Raw genomic sequence first — 20,810 nt, 5'->3', positions numbered from 1 at the left:
GAATGATGGGACGCACCCACCCTAATGCATGGGTTGGGCGGAGAAGGTGGGCCATCATTTTTCATGTGGTGGGCCTCATAAAATAGTGGCACTTTTGTAGTTACTCGCTAGAAGAAAAGGGCCTTTTCTGTAATTGCACATTAAATAATAAATTAATAATCCCTTGTGAGGAGATTAGGGTTTCGCTATATGGACTCATTGGATAGGGTCTAGGGTTTTTCCTCATTTCCCACGCCGCTCTCAACAAAAAAAAACCCTAATCAGCTTCCGATCCATAAAGGCACGAAAATCTCACCATACTTAGGGTTTCATACTCATGGAGTTGCAGAAAAGCTAGGGTTAGGGTTTCTACCGGGTCGATCCTCTCGCTCTACATAACGCTTTCCAAAAATGACGACCCTAAACCCTTTTGATCTCCTCGGAGACGACGATAATGACGATCCGACCCACCTGATTGCCAAACAGCAGCAGAAAATCATTGCCATGAAAGCCAATGCCGCTCCTCCGGCACCGGTGAAACCTCCGGCGAAGCTTCCGGTGAAGCCGATCCCTCCCTCTCAAGCCGGTAACTCGTTCTTTATTCTTTTTTTGTTTTAGTGTTTGCTTTTGATTTGGAAATATCTGATTTGAATGTAATCAGAACTATTTGGTCTCAAATCTATATGAGCACAAACCTATTTATAAATTGCCTCTATTTTTTTAATTTTTTTTTGAAATGGTTTTTTGTTATGATTAAATAGATAAAATCTTTGGTTATGCCTCTATTTAATTGGTTTATTTATTTTTTGCCATTAAAAAAAATGGGTTTGTTTTTATTGGGTTATGTCAGTTAAGGAGGCTAGGAATGATGATGGTGATGGTCCACGTGGCGGTGGGCGAATTGGTGGTGGCGGCGGGCGTGGTAGGGGCGGGCGCGGAGGGGGCTCTGGTGGGAATAGGGATTTTGGAAGCAATGGAAATGATAATGGGTTTTCAAGTGGTTATGGTGGTGGTGGTGGTGGTGGTGGGCGTGGTGGGCGTGGTAGGGGAGGACGCGGAGGTGGTAATAGGGATTTTGGAAGCAATGAAAATGAGAATGAAAATGAGAATGGGAATGAGAATGGCTATGGTGGTGGTGGTGGTGGTGAAGATGGGGGTGTGAACAAGCCTTCAGAGAGGGAGCGTGGGGGCTATCGTGCGCCACGCCAATTGTTCCGTGGTGATCGAAGGCATGGGTTTGGAGATGGAGAGGTTGGAGGAGACTCGGAGCGGCCTTCACGTAGGCAGTTTGATCGGCATAGTGGTACAAACCGTGGGAGGTTCGGAATTAAGCGGGAGGGTGCGGGTCGTGGTAACTGGGGGACACCGATTGATGCTGTAGTTGAACAGTTAAGTGCATTGATTTTATCTCTTTTTTGTCATTTTTTTAATTTTTTTATGTGTTCTCGTCTATTTGTTTATCTGGGTATGCTGATTTTGTTTCATTACTTCAAATTGATATATTTATATGTATTGTTAGGGTTTGAGGTTTCACACATTTCATTTATGGGACTGTGGTATACAGACTTGTGCTAATTTTGTCTGAGGTTTTGATGATTAGGGAACCTGAGGAAATTGCAAATGCAGAAGATAAGATCTTGACTCCTGAGAAACAGCCCGAACAGGAAGATGTACCGGCTTTAGATGCAAACAAGGAGATCAAGGAAAGTCCTGTTAATGAGACAGAAGAGAAGGAACCAGAAGACAAGGTAAAGTCGTCTTTGTTTATGTCTTGTTTCTAAGTGGTTTTTGCCTTTTTGGTCTCTAATTGGTCTGATTGAGATGATGTGTGATGCTTCTTGGACGGACTAAAAAGAGATAAATTCATTAAAATAATCGGACCTTTTCATATAGTAGAGTGGTGCTCTGTTATCATTGCATCCCATGTTATTGTGTAATTATTGAATCTGGGTCCATTGCCAAAGCTAAAACCACTTCCGCTATTACTATCGTAAGAAATCCGCTATGATAGTAGACAATTGTCTAGGCAATTACCTTGTCACCTTTATATCATGCATAACTCAGATGGCTGATTGAACCAACACCACCTATAAGTCATATAGAAACTTTTTTCTTTCTCTAGAATGGTAAGAACAAATTATGGGTTTCGTTCCTCGACCCTAAGCAGGCCAAAACACATCATTTCTTAACTAATTTATAGAAATGTTTAGATTACTAATGTTTAGACTCACACTGTATGATATCTTGTATTACTCTTTACATGTTTTTATTAGAAATATTTGTCATACCACACCGTGTTTACATGATCTTTACATGAATGTGTAGTAGTCATAGAATTATTCATGGTTTTAAATTTCCACCGAAATCAACCCGAAACGACCAAAATGTTTCTGTTTCCGTCCTCAACGAAATAAAATCTCAATGAATTTGTTCTACTTCATTGTTTTTTTTTTTTTTTTTGAATTTGTTCTACACTTCTACTTCATTGTTTCTGTCGAAATTTTGAAAATTTGACTGAAATTTGATTGAAATTGGTCTGAAATGATCGAAACAACAAAATAAATAGAAAGATGTTCTAATTCACAACATATGAAACAGTTTTTTCTCAAAACAAATCTGCTCTAATCTGTTGTAACTCGAAAGAATCAAATAACATCGTTGCCATCTTTCCTTTGATTTGTTGCATTTGTAGATAAATTGTCATTTAAATGCAAATGATTCAAGTAGTGGGCCAATACCAGTGACAAAGGCAGAAAAAACATTTATGAATTTTTATCTTTGTTAACATGCTTTGTGGGACAATTCTAGTTGAATCGAAGGTGGGCCCACTTTTCATTTCAATGCGAAGAGTCACAGAATTTCAAATTTCAAAGCCTAAACATCATTTTTTTAATGGAAATCTTAAGCATTATACAAGTGATAAGTCTCTGACTAAGCATGTAAAGGGGAAATGTTTTGTTTTGTAAGCCATTTTACTTTGCATTTCATTTCTTAAATGTAGCAAATGATATTTAGTACGCAACAATTGCGTAACAAAATATCCGTTTCTTATGCATATGAGATGTCAGATTGGCATGGGACTAATTCTACCTTGTACCTCTATGTGGTATTGACATAGGGTTGGGGTCCTTGGAGGGATGACTGATACTTTTACTTTCTTATACTTCATTACATTGTACTTCTTTATTGACTTTATTGTTCCAGACATGCGACAACGGATGTCAGTAGGCGTTGGATGTGATTAAGCCATTATGGATGGATTTTGTGCTTATTTTATGGATTTTAACTATGTATGTGTGCTTATTTTAGCATTTTTCGAAGTTTGATCTTAAAATTTCATCATTTATAAATCTTTTCATACATTTCTGTAATTTTACATGATTTCCACTGAAATTTTCAACCAAAATCGAAACTGAAATGTTTCCGGTGCCAACTAAAACCAAAACTTAAAACGTTGGAATTATCATGTTCCAGTGAAACCCATTGATTGGGTGAATTAAGGCCATCGCTACATGGATGGGCAAAATTTCGTCTAGGAAACTAGAATAGTGCAGCATTCCAATATTTATTCTCTTGCCTCCATGTTTGACTCTGCATGCTTCCATGTTTTGCTTCTTTTCCCTTCTTCTGTGAGAGGACTTCTCTAAAAACCATTTTGTCCGTATTTTTCCGAGGGTTGCCCAAACCATTATAGTCCACGCCATTCACGTAGTTACCCATGCACTTTGTAGCAGTCTATCGACTTGTTGAATGCCGCCCACATGCCTTAGGCTTAGGTAATTGAGATTTTATTCTATTGCCTAGGGTCTAGACGATTACCTATAGCTGATTGCTTTAGGGATAGGTGTGATACTTAAAAAGGGCAAGAAACCACACCCCATTATATACAAATGATAATAGATAAGGATTTATCAACCTCTAACACCCTAAAAAGAAACTTCGTTCTTCCCTTCACAAGCCACGTGAATGTCTTAGGCTTACATGTGAGTAACCATTACATATATATGTAAAATCCTATGGTTTACTTGGTTCACATACATAAATCCTAAAGATTTTTATGTAGGAAGTGTCTCTGTCAATGTTGTACTGGGGCGATCACACTTGTTGGAATGGCAAAAGATAATTTTGCGCTTTTGGCTAGTTACTTCTCTCATCAAGATAAGCCACTCACGGGTATGGAAAGTTATTACACATGCACATCTCTAATACCAAGTTGGTGTAGGACGAATCTATGTAAGGACCATTAGTGGTGAAAAGGATGGGTGAAGATTTGGTTTTTTGATCCTAAAATATGTGATTAGATTGAAAAAATATGTTTCCACTAGGTTTAGGGTAGGTCTAGAAGGGTGCAGATGTATGTCGGGAATGTGATACATACACCAGGGAGGTGTATACAAGGGTTTTTGGTGAGATTAAGGGGCGCAAGGATCAATAATAATATGTAGAGATCAAGAACTCTTAGGTTCTTCTCCCGAGTTTCAATCGATTGGAGCAAATTGCAATCCTTTTATTTTGTAACATGTTCTTAAAAGTGGCCTTACATTTATAGACAAATAAAATTTGGACTTAATCCACTAATCCTAATATAATCCAAATACGGACTCGAAACAAACTAGAATTCCTAACTTAACTAGAACTCTCTACATAGTCTATAGACATTTTCTACCACCAATAGATTAATGGCCCTGCCCTTGAGCATTTAAACTTAAGTGATTAATGAAAAATGAGATACTTAGTGATATTGATGGAAAAAGGCTGTGGTAACGTTTTTTGAATGATAACCCTACTTTAACTTAAAAGGACCTAATTTTCATTGAAAATTAAAATATGGGGCCTTGGATGGTCCCCGCCTTTCTCTTCCGCTTGAAAATATTCGATCTCATTGAATATAATGATTGGCATTACAAGTCGGAGTTTGTCGGCACCGATCCTCATACAATCTGCAAATGGTTGGCCCTTTCAATGGGCTATGTATTTCCAATGCACAAGTAAACTCGGGCACACATGTCGTCTGTTGGAGATGTAGTCAGAGGGTGTTCTCTCGAGGTAGTCCTTGTACTGCGTAGGCGGAAAAAAATTTGGTCCGCCCACCTCCGTAGGGCTACAGGCATCCGCTCGCACGTTCATAAAAACTCGCAAGGGGTCCAGACTTGATTAATGACTTTGTTGAGCATGTAATAAAAGATTTTTTTTTTCAATTTGCACGTCCTCTCTTTCCATAGCCTCTTGCTCTTTTATCAGAAGCATGGTCAGTTCCTTGAATAGAAATTGTAGTTCTTGCGATCAAGGTTTTAAATTTCTGTATCGGAATGCATTTCGGTCTTCATTGAAACCCTGAAATTTCGAACAAAATCTATCGAAATCAAATGAACTATTATTTTATCCGTTACCAAATTTCGACGATTTTCGGCTGAAATTTCGGGATAATATTAAATAATAACTAAAATCCAGATTTTCTCGTGATATTCCTTAAATTTCGACCGAAATTTCAGGGAAAACGAAATTTTTATTGAAATTTTGAAATTTTGGTCGAAATTCTGTAACGTTTCGACTTTACGCAATTTCCGAAATTTCGGATTTCGGTCGAAATTTAAAACCTTGCTTGCGACACAAATTTTAAAGTTGCGTTGTCTTCTGCTAGTGTTTTCTCCATGTCAATTCTCAGTTTCTCCTTGAGTTGATTCTCCAATCTTGCATCAGCAAAATTTTCCTTAGGCCACTTGGTGACAGACACTTCTGATGAAGAGGTCATGACGATTCTTAGTGGGAATTGATATGCCTCCTGTGATCAGATTTAGTGGATGATCATTGAGGGAGACCCCCTCTGTTATCTGATGGGTGAGAGACTGGACTAGCTTCTCATGACGCTTTGCGCATGGGATAGAGGAGATCCAAGTTTCATTGAGGGATTTGACATGAAGATCTGACATGTTTGGAGATCAGCGACTATGGAGGCTAATCTGGTAGCTCGTTTGGGAGTTGGTAAAGAGATCCTTTTTTAGATCACTTGCCACCTTGAGTAGTTTGGTGGTAGAGAATCTTATGTGGTTTAACTTGGTCTTTTGATACTTCTAAACCCTTGTTTTCTTATTTTATATGATCTATGCCTTTCTGCTTCGCCGTTAGACCATCTCAGTCTTCAGGTTTTGCTTTCATTTACATAATAATTTATTCACATTTCACCATTAAAAAACCCCTCTCGATGAACCCTTGCTTCGTAGTTTTGTCTTTCTTGATCGTAGTGGAGGATGGTCCCCATCATTCTCCCCTGCTTGTGAGAAAAAGAACTCAACTGCATTGAGCAGCGAAACCTTATCAATCTTCTGTGTAGCTTTGAACAATGGTTCATCTATTCCATAGAAATATTTCTTCTTGCATCGTCGTCCCAACTTAGCTCAAGTTAAATTCCAACTTGAATAGAAACTCACCAATCTAGAAAAGTTCTCAATGGAGTCACACTACCAAGCTAGAAAAGAGTCACACTTCTCTAGAAACAAAATCTTTAGAGTTATAATCAAAATGGAAATAGAGTTCTATTCCTTTGATTAGTCGTTTTTCTCCCTGTAGAAATCCTACTGCAATACGTCGAACCCTGGTTTTGCTCTAACTTTGGCAGCCCTAGGAGTGGTCTTAGGTGGCGATGTACTTTGCTTCCCTCTTCCTCCATCGTTATAAACTGCCCTTTGCCGCTTAAACTTTAAACTCTTCCTCCCTTAAGTAAATCTGAAAGCCGTCCAACCTCTCGACCAGGTTTCAGAGTTACTCATCTTTCTCACTATCAGCGAGTCTCCCCTTATAAGCCCTTTCTCTTCTAGTTGCCATAAAGGAAACCTAGGCTTTGATACCAATTTTTTTATTCCCGTTTTCAATCCTTAATGTGTAGCTTCCTAAATTGCACATAATCCCTGTTACCCAATCAGTTCCAGACATGTGTATCTTCCCTTCACAACCCATTTCCTTTCTGTTACCCTGCTGACAATCATCTACCCTCGCTCGAATTATTATTGATTGGTTCCTGACTCAACAGAAGTCCCTGAACACTTATCCATAACCTTTACCACCAAGCCACAGCCTAAACATTATTCCCCACCAATCAAACACCTTGTGGTCCAACAAAAAAAAAAAAAAAAAAAACTAAATCGTAGGCCAACAATCCTCGAACCTTGTCACAGTAGCACAGTCAACAAAGTCCTAAAATCTAAAGTCACAGTCCCTTATTCCCACACTGTTGACTTCAGACCTGCTCCCATCAACCAACTAAATTAGTCCCCTAACCTGAAAGATTCACCCACCAACCCTTATTCCCACCACACTGTCCCTTGTTCCCACACTGTTGACTCCAAACCTGCTCTCGTCAACCAACTAAATCAGTCCCCTAACCTGAAAGATTCGCAATTAAATTTTACCCATAAATCTAGTCCTAATCCATGGCCTAAGAACCCCTGCACTTGTGTTTACTTAACTTGTCCCACACCAAGTGGTACCAGAGCTGCAATGTCTAGTGTCTTCCCTTTTGGTCCTACATCGCGATGCCACGGATACTTGGCTTGCTCACATTATTGGAGGATAAAGAAGATGACAATCACTACTCAATGCGTCCGAAGAGGACAAGTTGCTAGAAGAGATCTATAAAAACTTAAAGACGGCAAAAGGAAGCTTGTGCTCTCCAAGCTGCCAAAAATAAATTGGAAAAGTATGTTGAAGAATTTACTTGGCAACTACAACTGGAGAAACAAATGAGGGCTGATATGGAGGGAACTGTAACACAAGAAGATATAAAATTTCAATATGCTTAAAATGTGATGCAACTTCAATTCCAAGAAATTTAAGCATTACTAATAAAGGAGCGGGTGGCTACAGCCAAGTTAATAGAGCAAGTTCCTGATGCAATTCAATTTTTGAATCAAGCATTTTAAGTTCAGGGTTTTGTTGGACTAGTTAATTGCTGGTGTTACTGTACTTGGATGAGTTTGCATGGACTCATGCGTTGCCTCAGAGTCCTCGATGATCACCAAACAGTGGGAAGGCTAGTAATAGCTATTACATGTTCAAGATAGAAAAAGATGATGGATCCGATAATGTAACAGAGAGGGATGAGTTTTTTTTTCTACCACCGGTACATAAGCTTAAAGTAGACATAGGGGGTTTGCATGTTGATCAGGTTATGTCTGCTAGGAGAAATAACTATTAGAAGTATCATGCTTGATGGAAAAGGCCATCATTCTTTGCTCGTATGTAGATAACTGTTAAAGGGGAAAAGAGAACCATTCTTTGCTTGTATATGGATACTTTTGTGGTTGGTAAGCTGATTGAACCTCTGACCCCTGTATGTGGATCATTGATGAAGAGTTTCGATGTGTTAATCTTGATACACATACTCAACAGAGCCGAGTTCTTTTCAAGTAGAGGAGATTTTTTTTTCTTTTTCCTTTTTTTTGGGAGGTAGTTGGCGGGGGGGGGGGGGGGGTGTATTGCTCGTATTAGGAAATTTAATGTAATTAGACTAGTTTTACTTATTGTTCACTTATTCACTTGTCAATACTCGTAACAGATCTTACATGCGTGGAATGCAAATGACATATATAAAACACTTCAAGTTCAAATTTTCCTCTTTTGAGAAGATTTTTATTAAATTGGTGGGGATGTACACTTCTCGCTCTAAGGTCCGTTAATTACATTTCTCAAATAAAGAAAACACCACTCATTATTCATCAAGGGCTTCTTATGTAAATACAAATTTCGACTCTTCCCTTATAAAAACAATATTGGAGGATCATATTCTATTCCTCTTCTAGAGAATTTTTTCTCCATTTGACCCTTTGTAAAGAAGATCCTCTTAGGAGAAAAATTTCTTTAAGTCGTGTAGCTGTCAATTATTTTGACTCTCTTTGTAAAACCCACCGAAAGAGGAACCCCTTTGACTCATAGAGGATATTTACAACTCTTTTTTCCTCCACTTTTGTGAGAGAGTCCTCTCGGAAGATGAACTCCCTTGCATCCTACATTCCTTCTTAATTTTTATATCCATTTTCTCCCTTTTCCCATTTTCTTTCTTCTAATTTCCTGCATTCATCCCCTTTCCCCCCTTTTCTTCCTCCTTACTTCCTACATTCATTTCTCACCTTTACTTTTCACCCTTATCAGTTGGGTTTATAAAGCATTCTCCTCTTCCCTCCACTTGATCTTTTTTCTCATTTTTCTTGATCTTGGTCTTAATCTTTACCGGATCCTGATCTTTTCTTGATTTTTGATTCTTTCTGGATCTTAATCTTCATTTCTCTACCCGATCCTGATCATTTCTTGATTTTAATCTATCTGATCTTAATCTTTCTTGATCTTGATCAATCTTTCCTTAATCTCACATTGGCTTAGTTGAGATCATCCCCTCTTTCTCTCACTCTAGCTTTCTCTTTCTTCCCGCTGCTATTACCTGTAGTGGACGATCAACGGTACGAAGCACGGAATATCACTCCCAGGTACGGATCATATTCTATTCATTTTAGCAGCCTGCCCTCATATCTCCTACCTATTAACCTTTCTCAGCAATTTTACACCTTTGTTTTCCCTGACCATCGCTACCCTTGTCACACTTAATGCCTACTCAGATCATATTATCACACATTGATTTCTTACCTCTGCTAGATATCATTTGTGGGATAATTAGGTAGGCTTTAATAGATTTGATTATGATATTTTAAAGTTGTTATCTGATTTTATTTTCCCTTAGTGTTTCCCATTTGGACTTACTATATGAAACTTGTTTGGGTTGTTTAATTTCTATTTGATGAATGAAAACCAAAGCTTAGAGTTTTTACAAGAATCTTGGTTGATTTGATTATTTTGACCCGTTTGATCTATTTTTGAAATGCATGTTGCTGTTTTACTGAAGGGATTTGCTAGCGTCCATTGCAGAAGGCATTTCGCGGATGGCCTGTTGCATGTGAGAGCAGCCATCTCGTGAATGAAGACAAAATCTGGTGAAAAGTCAGCATGTGTGGCTGCTCTCACATGCAACAGGCCATCTGCTAAATGCCTTCTGCGATGGACGCAAGCAAATCCCTATTTTATGTTCCTAAATTCCCATAAGTTACACTTGTAAACCTTAGGCTTGCACGAATCAACTAAGCAAAAGGAGTCATGTATACCTTAGGCTTGCACCAATCACCAATCCTTAGCCTGTCGATTTTAATGCATATTGATACATTATTATTGTTCTAAACCCTTTTATAACGGGAAGTGGAAATTCTAGATACAGACACTCCGTCTATCTATTTCTACATGTTCTGAAATAAGGCTAACTGCTGGTTAAGATTTGTTGTTGCTAAGATCATTTGTGTGAACCCTATTGCTAGCGAAGGAAATGGCTATAGCAAAGATGCCTTTCAAGCTTGCAAATGTGGTCTTTCTCTAATTGCTTCCTAGGCTTGCAATTTTGGAGTTGGCTCATCATCTTATGGATAAAGCAAAATTTTCAAATTTCATGTGTCCACTGTCAGTTGGCACTTAGTAATAAACCATCTGACAGGAGGAAGTAGCTGGATGCAATGAGGCACTGCTGGAAAAGTAACAAAAGATTTTTTTTAATGTCCAAAAATCATATTGCCCAATCCATGACGTCATGTCCATTTGGACGTGTGCTAAATAGGAGATGACACTGGAGATGAAATTTCTTTTAATTTACAAAAATCATGATGCCATTGCTATTTGTATGTGTGCTAAACAGGAGATGACTCTGGAAGAGTATCAGAAAGTACTGGAAGAGAAGCGCAAATCCCTACTTGCAATGAAGGCTGAAGAGAGGAAGGTCGAATTTGACAAAGAGTTTGAGTCTATGCAGCAGCTTTCGATTAAGAAGGGAAATGATGACATTTTCATTAAGTTGGTAAGGTTCCTCTCTTTGGCTTGTCGTGTTTATTTTCTATTCACCAAAGTTATGTTTTTGGTCTCTGAAATATTAATGTATCTCAATAGGGTTCTGACAAAGATTTGGCTAAGCGAAAAGAAAATGCTGAAAGGGAAGAACGAGTCAAGAAGGTATGTCATGTCCTACTTTCATTTTCCTTATTTCTTAGTAGTACTTCCTATATTCATCCATGATGGGAACCTTTTTTCTTGGTAGTCCCTTAGCATCAATGAGTTTCTGAAGCCGGCTGAAGGTGGAAGGTCCTATAGTCCTGGTGGCCGAGGCCGTGGCAGGGGACGTGGCGATCGTGGTGATCGCGGACAGTTCCGAGGAGGGTTCCATGGTGGCAGCACAAGCTCACCAGCTGCTCCCTCTATTGAAGATCCAGGACAATTTCCCACATTGGGTGGGAAATAAGAGTCATGGTAATAGAAATACTTATGACCCTCTCATACTTTTTAGAATTTTAGCCATTTCTGATTTGGAAGAGTTGATATCAGGATCCAGAAAAATAATGAAGTTTTCTGTCTCTAGAAAAAGACTAATGTTGGTTGTTACTTCCAATGATGTAAATTCGAGAGGTTATCGATGTACTTCTGTCTGGTTGTTTTGGTTGGAACTTAACAATTTTGATAACGCTCTCTCCCTTTAGGCCGTCTTACCCTCTCTTCAATTCACATTTGCTTGATACGCAATTGTGATGCCCATGTTATAGAAACTTATTCTAGGCAGGTGAGACATTCGTTCGGAATGGCCCGGATGACACTATTTTTCTGTCATTGAAATGTGGTAAGCATGTCTTTTGGCTTCAATTCTCTGCTTCATCGCCGAATTTCTTGGCCAGAGTGACACAATTTTCTCCAGATAATTGGCTGTACCTTCTGAACGGTCATTTGTATAGGCGGGCTTTGTGTGGTTATTTGGTCCTCATTTGTTTTCAGTCATGCTGTGTTACCCATATACAAAGTCGTATCTGATATGGCAATGCTCCCTTACAAGTTCTCTGTATCATACATTGTTTCGAGGTATAAGTTTCCTCATCTGATTTGTCCTGGAAGCTACTACTGTGTTTTGAAGGACCAATCTTTCTGAGGTATCCAGACAGAAGTCTCCTTATCTGATTCTAATTAGTATTGAAACCTAGGTCCTGTTATCATATTTGATTTCCAGGTAGCCTGCAGCAATTGAAGATATCTAAGCTGAAGTTATAAACTTTTGATGGTGATCGATTTGTAAAATGGGTAGAAATGGTACAAATCATGCACCTAGGAGGCCAATGGAGCGAACAAGCCCATTGAAAAGGGAAATCGAAGCTAAGGGAGGAGCAAACCATTGTTTTTGGGACATGTTAAATGGAATATTACTGGTTAAATCTATCCAATTGCTGCACACAAAATGTGGTTTCTCTTCTTTATCCTCTTGAAAGAGAAGGCGTCGAAAATAGGCAGTATTGGGCAGAGGTGAGAGTCAATATTGCACACTTTGCCTGTGGAATGTTACATAGAGGATAGCTTAGGGAGCCTCGTAGTTCCGATTTTAAGACATGTCCCTTCATCCATTAGGGCTGGAGAGTCTGAAAGAATTGCTACCGCCTTTATTTAGTGGTAGAATTTTTTTTCTGGAGTTTGGAATGTGGTCTGGAGGAAGATGACGGTGCCTCCAGAGAAGGAAGAGAGCTCGAAGAGATCTCGTTCGGGAAGAATGGTGATCTGCCTTGAAAGGGAGTCCATAAAAATTCTGGTAGGTGTTCAAGGCCCAACTCCAACCAGTGGTATGAGCTCAAATTGTGGTGGAAGTCGAATCAGTAGAAGGGGCAAAAGATTCAGGGTATCAACCAGGTTCATCCTCTGTCCTAATCAAGGAACATCAGTGCAGGATAATGGCTGTGTAAAGGAGAGTTGTAGATTCTTCTACTATGGAATCCACGTAGGAGTTGGATTATGCTGATGCTTTGGAGGACTTGACGGGCAAATTATCAAAGGAGCTCCAAAATTCAAGCTCATTGATCGACTTTAAGAGCAAACTGGGTAATGAATAAGAAAGGGAAGGGGTGTTGGATAATTGTCATCAAGAACTTCATTTCATGGGGTTAGTGCATTGAAGGTGACTTCAACATGGTGTCCTTTTCACGAGTAAAAATTTAACAAGAGGAAAGTCGCTTTAAATTTTCAAGTACATTTACTGGAATAAATTGCTCGATTTCCTGTTAGGAGGGGTTAGAAATACCTGATCCAACAGTAGGGAAAGACCTATAATGGAGGTGATGCTTAGATTTGAATGATCTTAATGCAGAATAAACAATCTTACCTCTAATCATGATATTAGATTTTCATTGTTTTTGATCGATCCGATCCGTTCATTGAAACATGCTCTTGTTGATCACCAATAAACAATGGGAAAATCTTCCTATTTAAGGAAGCCTTAAGAATGGATTAATGGGGTGAAGCCTTAACGACACACTCATCTTCTGCAAAGCTTGCAAGAACCATATCTTCAGCCTTCGTATGATATGATCTTGAGATGGTTTCAGGGTGCAAGGTGAACCTAAGAAAAAGTTGGTTGGCCATATGAAAGGTTAAGCAATCGCACCTGCAGAGCTTAGCCGAAGAGTTAATGTTTTCGTTGGTCTCCCTTCTTGGCGTCCTAACTCCTACCTTGACCTTCCATTAGGCATATGATCATGTCATTGAGAGAATGGAAAATAAACTTGTTGGATGGAAGAAATCATTCTTGTCCTTGGGGGACACGTCCCCCCCGTATAAGTTGCTTTGTCCAACTTTCCATTGTATTCATGTCCTTGTTTAAGATCCCGACAAGGGTGGCAAAGAAGCTGGAGAAACTTCAAAGGGATTTCCTCTTGGAAGGCAAAAAGCTCAAGCACTTGGTGAATCGGACATGGTATGTTTCCCAAGACTTGGGATTGGAAATCTGGCCAGAAGAACAAAGCCCTTATGAGAAAGTGGCTATGGTGCTTTGGTGAAGAGGAGGCGGCTTTGTGAAGGAAGACAATTTGTAGCAAATATGAGGGGTGAGAGGTGGGTAGAACTCTTCATTGTCTGCTTGCTTCTACTAAGGGATTAGATCTAGGTTGGGGGATGAGAAGAGAGTGAGGTTTTGGTGTGGCATTTGGCTTGGGGTCCATTGTTTATCCCATACTTTCTCGAGTCTCTAGGATTGCGACTCACAAAAATTTCATTATTCTTGTTCTTGAGTGTTATAGAAGTGCGTGTGCGTGCGTGTGGTTCGATAGAAATCTTAGAGGTCTTGTTGCCTAACTCTCCTCCTTCGAAGAGCATTTCATCTCCCAGGCTAAAGATCGGCGGATCCAAGAGACCTCTTCTCGGTCAGGTTGCTTTTCAGGTCACTAAGCCGCCCTTTGGCTTCTCCCTTCCTTTGGCTCCAGGTTTGGAATTCCCTAGTGCCAACTAGGATCCAAGCTTTGGACTCTAGTTTTGAATAAAATCAATACGGCGGATAGGCTCAAGAGACACAATATCGTGCTGGCAAATAGGTGCATATCCTTTGCTCTATGGAAGAAGAATCTATCGAGCATATCCGTTGCTTACCTACTATGCATTAGGGAGATAAAGAGAAGCCCCTTATTTTGTTAAAAGAAGAATGGAATGATAAACTCATTAATTGAAATATAGGTATATTGTTGTTGTTTATTTTGTAATTCATAGCACGATAAGGTTGATTTATCCATACGTTTTTTGCTGCAATATTAATCAAGTTGGTTGAATATTTAATCTAGGGCTGCAACAGGGTCGGGTTTTTCAAAACCCTAGCCCAACCCTGTAACCCATTATCTCGGCCCTGACCCTGAGTTAGGGCCGAAAAACCTCAACCCATTGCCCGTCCTACAGGGCTCAATGCTGGCCCTGGCCCGTCCTGATTGGCCCTGATTGGGTCGGGCCGGCTCTAATTGACCCTAGTGCAAATACCTGTTAAGAGTGCCAAAAATAAAGGAACCACTTATCATATAGAACAAAATGATCAATAAACAGAGAAATGGAACAAAACAAGATAATATGAATTCAACAACATGACGGGCAACAGAGACAATTAATAATAATAATCTAAAGAAACATCAATCCAAGATAATAGAAAACATTAGCAAAAGAAAAATGCACAGATGGTTCAATTCTATAATAGAAAACTTAGGGTCAGGCCGGGTCAGGGTACCCGATGCATTAACCCAGAACTCGACCCGACCTGAGTCAGGGTCTAAAAGATGAACCCTGACCCGCCCTCAGGGTTGGAAAATCCAGCTCTGACCGTGTTCGGGGTCAGGGCGGGTCAGGGCTGACAGGGCCAAACTTGCACCCCTAATTTAATCCTTGCACACTTAGCATAGAACAGTTCTCAAAAAATGTATTGCCCACACTTAATTTTTATTTTGAGAAACTCATCTCAACAAAGCCTTTGTCCCAAACTAGTTGGGGTCGGCTAAATGAATCCTTTAGAAAATTTTCATGAAGTGAAAGGAATCTTCCCGGCTCTAATTCTGGCTCTAGTTGGGTTTTTTTACTTGGATCATTTTCTTTCATTCTATCCTATCCAAGGTCATGTTCTCTGTTATGTTCCTAACTATTTAGTCTTTCCTCACTGTTTCTACCGAAGTTGTTTTCGGTCTGCCCCTGCCTCTTTTTACTTCATCAACTTGGCACGAGTCGCCTCTTCTCCCTTGAGCATCCAAAGGCCTATGTTGGATATGTCCAAACCATCTTAAGCGGTGCTTTCTCATCTTCTCCTTAATTGGTGCCACACATACCTTTTTACGAATGTCTTCATGATTTATTCTATCTAATCTTGTGTGACCGCACATCTATCTAAGCATCCGCATCTCCGCTACACTCATCTTATGCACATGCTGCTTCTTAGTGGCCCAACATTATAAGCCGTATAGCATGGCTGGCCTCACAGCTGTCTAATAAAACTTTCCCTTCAGCTTGGTAAAGAGTAAAATCGTCCTAAAATACCACTTACCCGATAGTAGTTGATTTTAGAGAAACTCTGAAAAGGGCCCCAAAAGGTATTGCCCAGTTTCTTTGGGCCTTGCGGCAGATGTGATTGGATCCATTGATCATGTCGGTGATCACAAGTCCGGCCAAAGCCCTTGAGAGCACCTTGGTCATATGATCCTAGCCCATTGAACCCAAGGTGGGATTTGGCTAGGAATAGGACTAAGACCATGTTGTTCACCTTATGATGTTATACAAGATCAATTGTCTAGATTGCATATACATGTCCCCAAATTGATCAATGGTCACCTTGCGTGAGACCCCAAGATTGATTATTACCGGCCGCCTGTTCATGCTCCTGATTTTAAGTAGGTTTTGGTAAGAAAATTTTATAAAGATAATAAGAATGGATTACAAGTGTACTTCAGGGTAAAGATTGCCCCTTATCAAATGATTCGCTAGGAATGAGAGGAAAGGAAAAAAAACACAGAAAAATAAATTTTTTATTAGACTGAGAGTACGACCGAAAAGGAGACCGAACAAATGGGTTTTTTCTACAACCACAAAGTGATATAAGCTCAGCCCTTAGGATAAGGAAACTCTGAAAAAAAACACATGGCATATTTTGTTGGAAATTTTAAAAAATTTGAAAAGCCAAAAGTGATTTTTGCCTTGTCTTTAAAATTTAGAGGAAAATATTCAAATTTTGGTTTCCCTCTTATTTCAAAAGCTAGTGACTTTTGAGTGTTTTTTAAATGAAAAGATTCTTTTTAATGCCCAAAACAGTTTCCATTTTACCCCATTAATTGCTAAACGGTTATGATAATAACACCTATTAAAGTTGCAAAACCGTTTCATCTCCAACGGTCACAGATATTAATGTTGGAAGAGAAACGTTCAAGGCTTTTAATTGTGGCTTTTCTCAACATTAATATCCATTATTGGTGGCTCTTTCCAACAGACACTTTGTGGTCTATAAAAAGGAGAGGAGAATACGGTTTAGAAAAGGCTAAGAGATTTTGGGGTCTACGTTTGGGGTGGCTTTTGCCAACAAAAAAATAAAGAGGTTTACATAGAAAAAGGGTTATGTTTTCTGGTTTTGCTTCATCTCCTTCTATTCCTTCCGTGTCTGAGCACAGTTCTAAGGTGGTTCTGGGTGGACCAGTCAGCGAGTGCACGTAGACTGGAGCCAACTTTGGCTGTTTTATCTTGGACCATCGGTTCGCGGATCCCGGTTGCACCGGTAGGGGGCGGATACGATTCTTAAGGAGAGTGACCAGTGGCACGACTCAGCCTTCTTCTTCTTAATCGGGTTTCCCATAAATGTTTTTCCATCAAAAGAGATAAGTGCAATATGTTTTCCATATTTTATTTCAATTATGGTTTAATTTACAATACATGGATTTTTGGCTTCGACTTGCACTGTTTTGAGGTCGAGTAACATGTTTTCGTTTCAAGTAACGTGTTTTGGGTTCAACTAAGCCATATATCATTCTTTCATTATTTGTTTATAAGATCTGTAGAAATTTGATCCGTCTATTTTATCCAACAGTCTTAAGAATCATATTTGGGCTTCTTAAGATATGGATTTTACCAACAAACTTAAGAATCGTAGTATTTCAGATTTACTACTTCTCTTATAAGGGTCAAACTTGTTACTAATCTATGATCTGTGGCTTTATATATATAAAAAAAAACCCAATTTTGGTGTAAACAAAGTCAAAAGATATGTTCAGATTTCTCAAAAGAAAATAGAACATTTTAATGATTTTTAGCCTCATGTTATGATGTTGATTATTGATCCGTTTATGTTTGCTCTTTAAAACATGAAAAGTTCCATAATATATTTCAATTACAGTTTTGGAATTTTACATGCTTGGTTGAAATTCATATGATGTTTTTTTTTCATCATTTAGTTAAAACTCTTTTGATGTTTGGAACTAAATGGATCACATGGATGGGGTTTAGGAAACACCTTGTTTTTAAATTGGTGTAAAAACCCATCTCTTATTTGGTTTGGCAAATTAAAAGGTTGAGTACCTTAACATTCAATATTGTTATTGGCACCCAAACTAGTAGATTATACTTGTTTGGCTTTGATGATGGATTTTCTTATTGTATCTTTATACAATTGCCTCAACATGTTAAATTTCTGTTTTAAGAAATTTTATTGGTTTGTTGATAAAAGAAAAGGGAATTCATGGTTGATCATCATATGAGCTTGATATTTGGACCGTTTGTGGTGGCTCATAAAATCAGTAGCATATGTTTTGATATCAACACCTATTTACCTAGTTAAATGTTTTGACACTTATTTGTTTTGATAATGGTACATGGTTAGAAAATGATGCTTGTCAAGTGTTTGCTAAAACGCTTTTAAGAGATAAGCTTGTCTTGTTGAATACTTGTAAATGAATCTAATGGCAATATAAGTAATGATTCATTTTCAATGAGAAAAAATCTGCATTACTTGAATGTGAATGCTATATAGTTCATACACTATTAAAGTTTAAAGTTCTTGTTCTTGTTAAGGAACTTGGTGTATTGCCATCATGTATTGGAAATGATGTTTTATATGTACTATGGCATGAGAACTCTAAGAGCCAAATTGGGTTTGGCATTACCCTAACTAGTTTATTCCATCTAAAGAAGAATTGATGAAATTCATCAATATAATGCATGTTAAAATGTCATTCTAATTTTCTATATATTTTTTTTGGAAAAATAAGTAGATTTGGCATATTGGAACAAAATTTGAACAATATGCATTATGTGCCTATTATATACATAGTCTGCAGGTTGCAGAAAGTAAGTCCATAAGAATACTTATATAAAGATTGGATAATTGAATGTAATTGCGTATGAGTATCGTATGGACATGACTCTAAATTCTTGAATGGGAGGCTAACCATAATTTTTGGAGTATGACGGCTTAAAATGTAAATGCCATGTACTCACTTATGGTTTGTTGCTCGAAAGGTACATGTGTACATCAAATTGGGATGGGTATTACCTGGTAACTCAGAATTAAGAGGTAATTGTTCAAGTTGTGGGGGTCCTGCTGTTCAAGAATGCTAGGTTGTGCTAATTGGATCTCTAATTAAGAGAATCCAGGTATACCAGTGGGTACTTATTCATCTTAAGTGGTGGAGCGATTTCATGAAAATCGGTTACACAAATGTGTTGTAAAAGTCCTACTATATGATAGTAAGATTATAATAGCCTTATCCCTAGCAGAAGGTGGAGCCAAATGGCTCAAGTTATGTTTTTATGGCAGATGGGCTGTTATGGCCAAGACCGGTTCCCTCGGTAATTATATATAGTGATTGCAAAAAAAAATGCTTTAGCCAAGGCCAAATGTAGGACCTTAAATGGCAAAAGGGGCATGATTGCCTCAGGCATAAGTTGGTAAAGCAGATGAGGGACAATAACACTCGACTTTGTAAAGGCGAAGAGGAGTTTGCAGATCCTCTGGTAAAGCCACATAAAGTGGTGTATAAGGCATCGGAAAGGAATGGGGTTAAAGCCCGAGGCATTAACCAGTAGTGATGGACACCCAACCTATGTGAAAGGAGATCCCTGGAATTAGGTTCAATGGGTACTAACAAGTCACCAGATGGTTTGTTAACACTATCACCCCCACTTCTAGATGCAAAATATTAGAAGATAGTGTTCACCGCAAATGCGGTAGGATGAGTTTGAGACTCTTAATCAGTTCATAACCTGAATTGGGTGGTGTGTTACTTGCGGTGCACACTTGATGACTAACCTAAGTGAATGTGGAGGTGAGGCCGCTTCCTATGAGAATTTAACGGGTAATTCTCTAGAACATTCATGAGAATCAAGAGGGGAACAAGGCCAAAATGTTCCAATACTATGAATGAATCACTAATGAATCAAAGGTAGGGTGTGGGTAACAGGTTAGCCAGTTACACCTATGAGGAAAGGTTGAAGGAGTCTAACTCTACCTGTACTCTGTAACGTAATCTGTTTATCCTAAATATCGGTTGAAGTCCAAAAGACACCGGTATGAATCCACTCTATTTTTCTAATGTGCTCAGATGCTTCCGTTTTCAAATTGTAACTGTATTTTGAATCTTGTGGGGGATTGTTGGAAATTTTAAAGAATTTGAAAAGCCAAAAGTGATTTTTGCCTTGTCTTTAAAATTTAGAGGAAAAGATTCAAATTTTGGTTTCCCTCTTATTTCAAAAGCTAGTGACTTTTGAGTGTTTTTTTAAATGAAAAGATTCTTTTTAATGCCCAAAACGGTTTCCATTTTACCCCATTAATTGCTAAACGGTTATGATAATAACACCTATTAAAGTTGCAAAACCGTTTCATCTCCAACGGTCACAGATATGAATGTTGGAAGATAAACATTCAAGGCTTTTAACTGTGGCTTTTCTCAACATTAATACCCATTATTGGTGGCTCTTTCCAACAGACACTTTGTGGTCTATAAAAAGGAGAGGAGAATACGGTTTGGAAAAGGCTAAGAGATTTTGGGGTCTACGTTTGGGGTGGCTTTTGCCAACAGAAAAATAAAGAGGTTTACATAGAAAAAGGGTTATGTTTTCTGGTTTTGCTTCATCTCCTTTTATTCCTTCCGTGTCTGAGCACAGTTCTAAGGTGGTTCTGGGTGGACCAGTCAGCGAGTTCACGTGGACTGGAGCCAACTTTGGCTGTTTTATCTTGGACCATCGGTTCGCGGATCCCGGTTGCACCGGTAGGGGGGCGGATACGATTCTTAAGGAGAGTGACCAGTGGCACGACTCAGCCTTCTTCTTCTTAATCGGGTTTCCCATAAACGTTTTTCCATCAAAAGAGATAAGTGCAATCTGTTTTCCATGTTTTATTTCAATTATGGTTTAATTTACAATACATGGATTTTTGGGTTCGACTTGCACTGTTTTGAGGTCGAGTAACATGTTTTCGTTTCAAGTAACGTGTTTTGGGTTCAACT

The 20,810-nt window shown here is 38.8% G+C and overlaps 1 protein-coding gene across 1 annotated transcript; it reads left to right on the top strand.

Annotated features, from left to right (window-relative positions):
- Positions 1-171: 171 nt before the first annotated feature.
- Positions 172-11,518, top strand: LOC143851659 (RGG repeats nuclear RNA binding protein A-like). Its single transcript, XM_077361141.1, has 6 exons — positions 172-565; positions 830-1,367; positions 1,580-1,727; positions 10,703-10,861; positions 10,951-11,013; positions 11,099-11,518. The coding sequence occupies exons 1-6, from the start codon at positions 391-393 to the stop codon at positions 11,297-11,299; spliced, it is 1,284 nt and encodes a 427-aa protein (XP_077217256.1). The 5' UTR covers positions 172-390; the 3' UTR covers positions 11,300-11,518.
- Positions 11,519-20,810: the final 9,292 nt, after the last annotated feature.

Source organism: Tasmannia lanceolata, unplaced genomic scaffold, assembly GCF_043159265.1.
Source record: "Tasmannia lanceolata isolate RefF3 unplaced genomic scaffold, GAP_Taslan_0.1 ptg000003l, whole genome shotgun sequence".
Lineage (NCBI taxonomy): Eukaryota > Viridiplantae > Streptophyta > Magnoliopsida > Canellales > Winteraceae > Tasmannia > Tasmannia lanceolata.
This window is presented reverse-complemented; position numbering and strand designations above follow the sequence as displayed.

Coding starts and splice junctions, on each gene's coding strand:
- LOC143851659 (XM_077361141.1), top strand. CDS start 391: ATGACGACCCTAAACCCTTTTGATCTCCTCGGAGACGACGATAATGAC. Junction 1,368..1,579: donor ATTGATGCTGTAGTTGAACA/GTTAAGTGCATT, acceptor TTTGATGATTAG/GGAACCTGAGGAAATTGCAA. Junction 1,728..10,702: donor AGAAGGAACCAGAAGACAAG/GTAAAGTCGTCT, acceptor TGTGCTAAACAG/GAGATGACTCTGGAAGAGTA.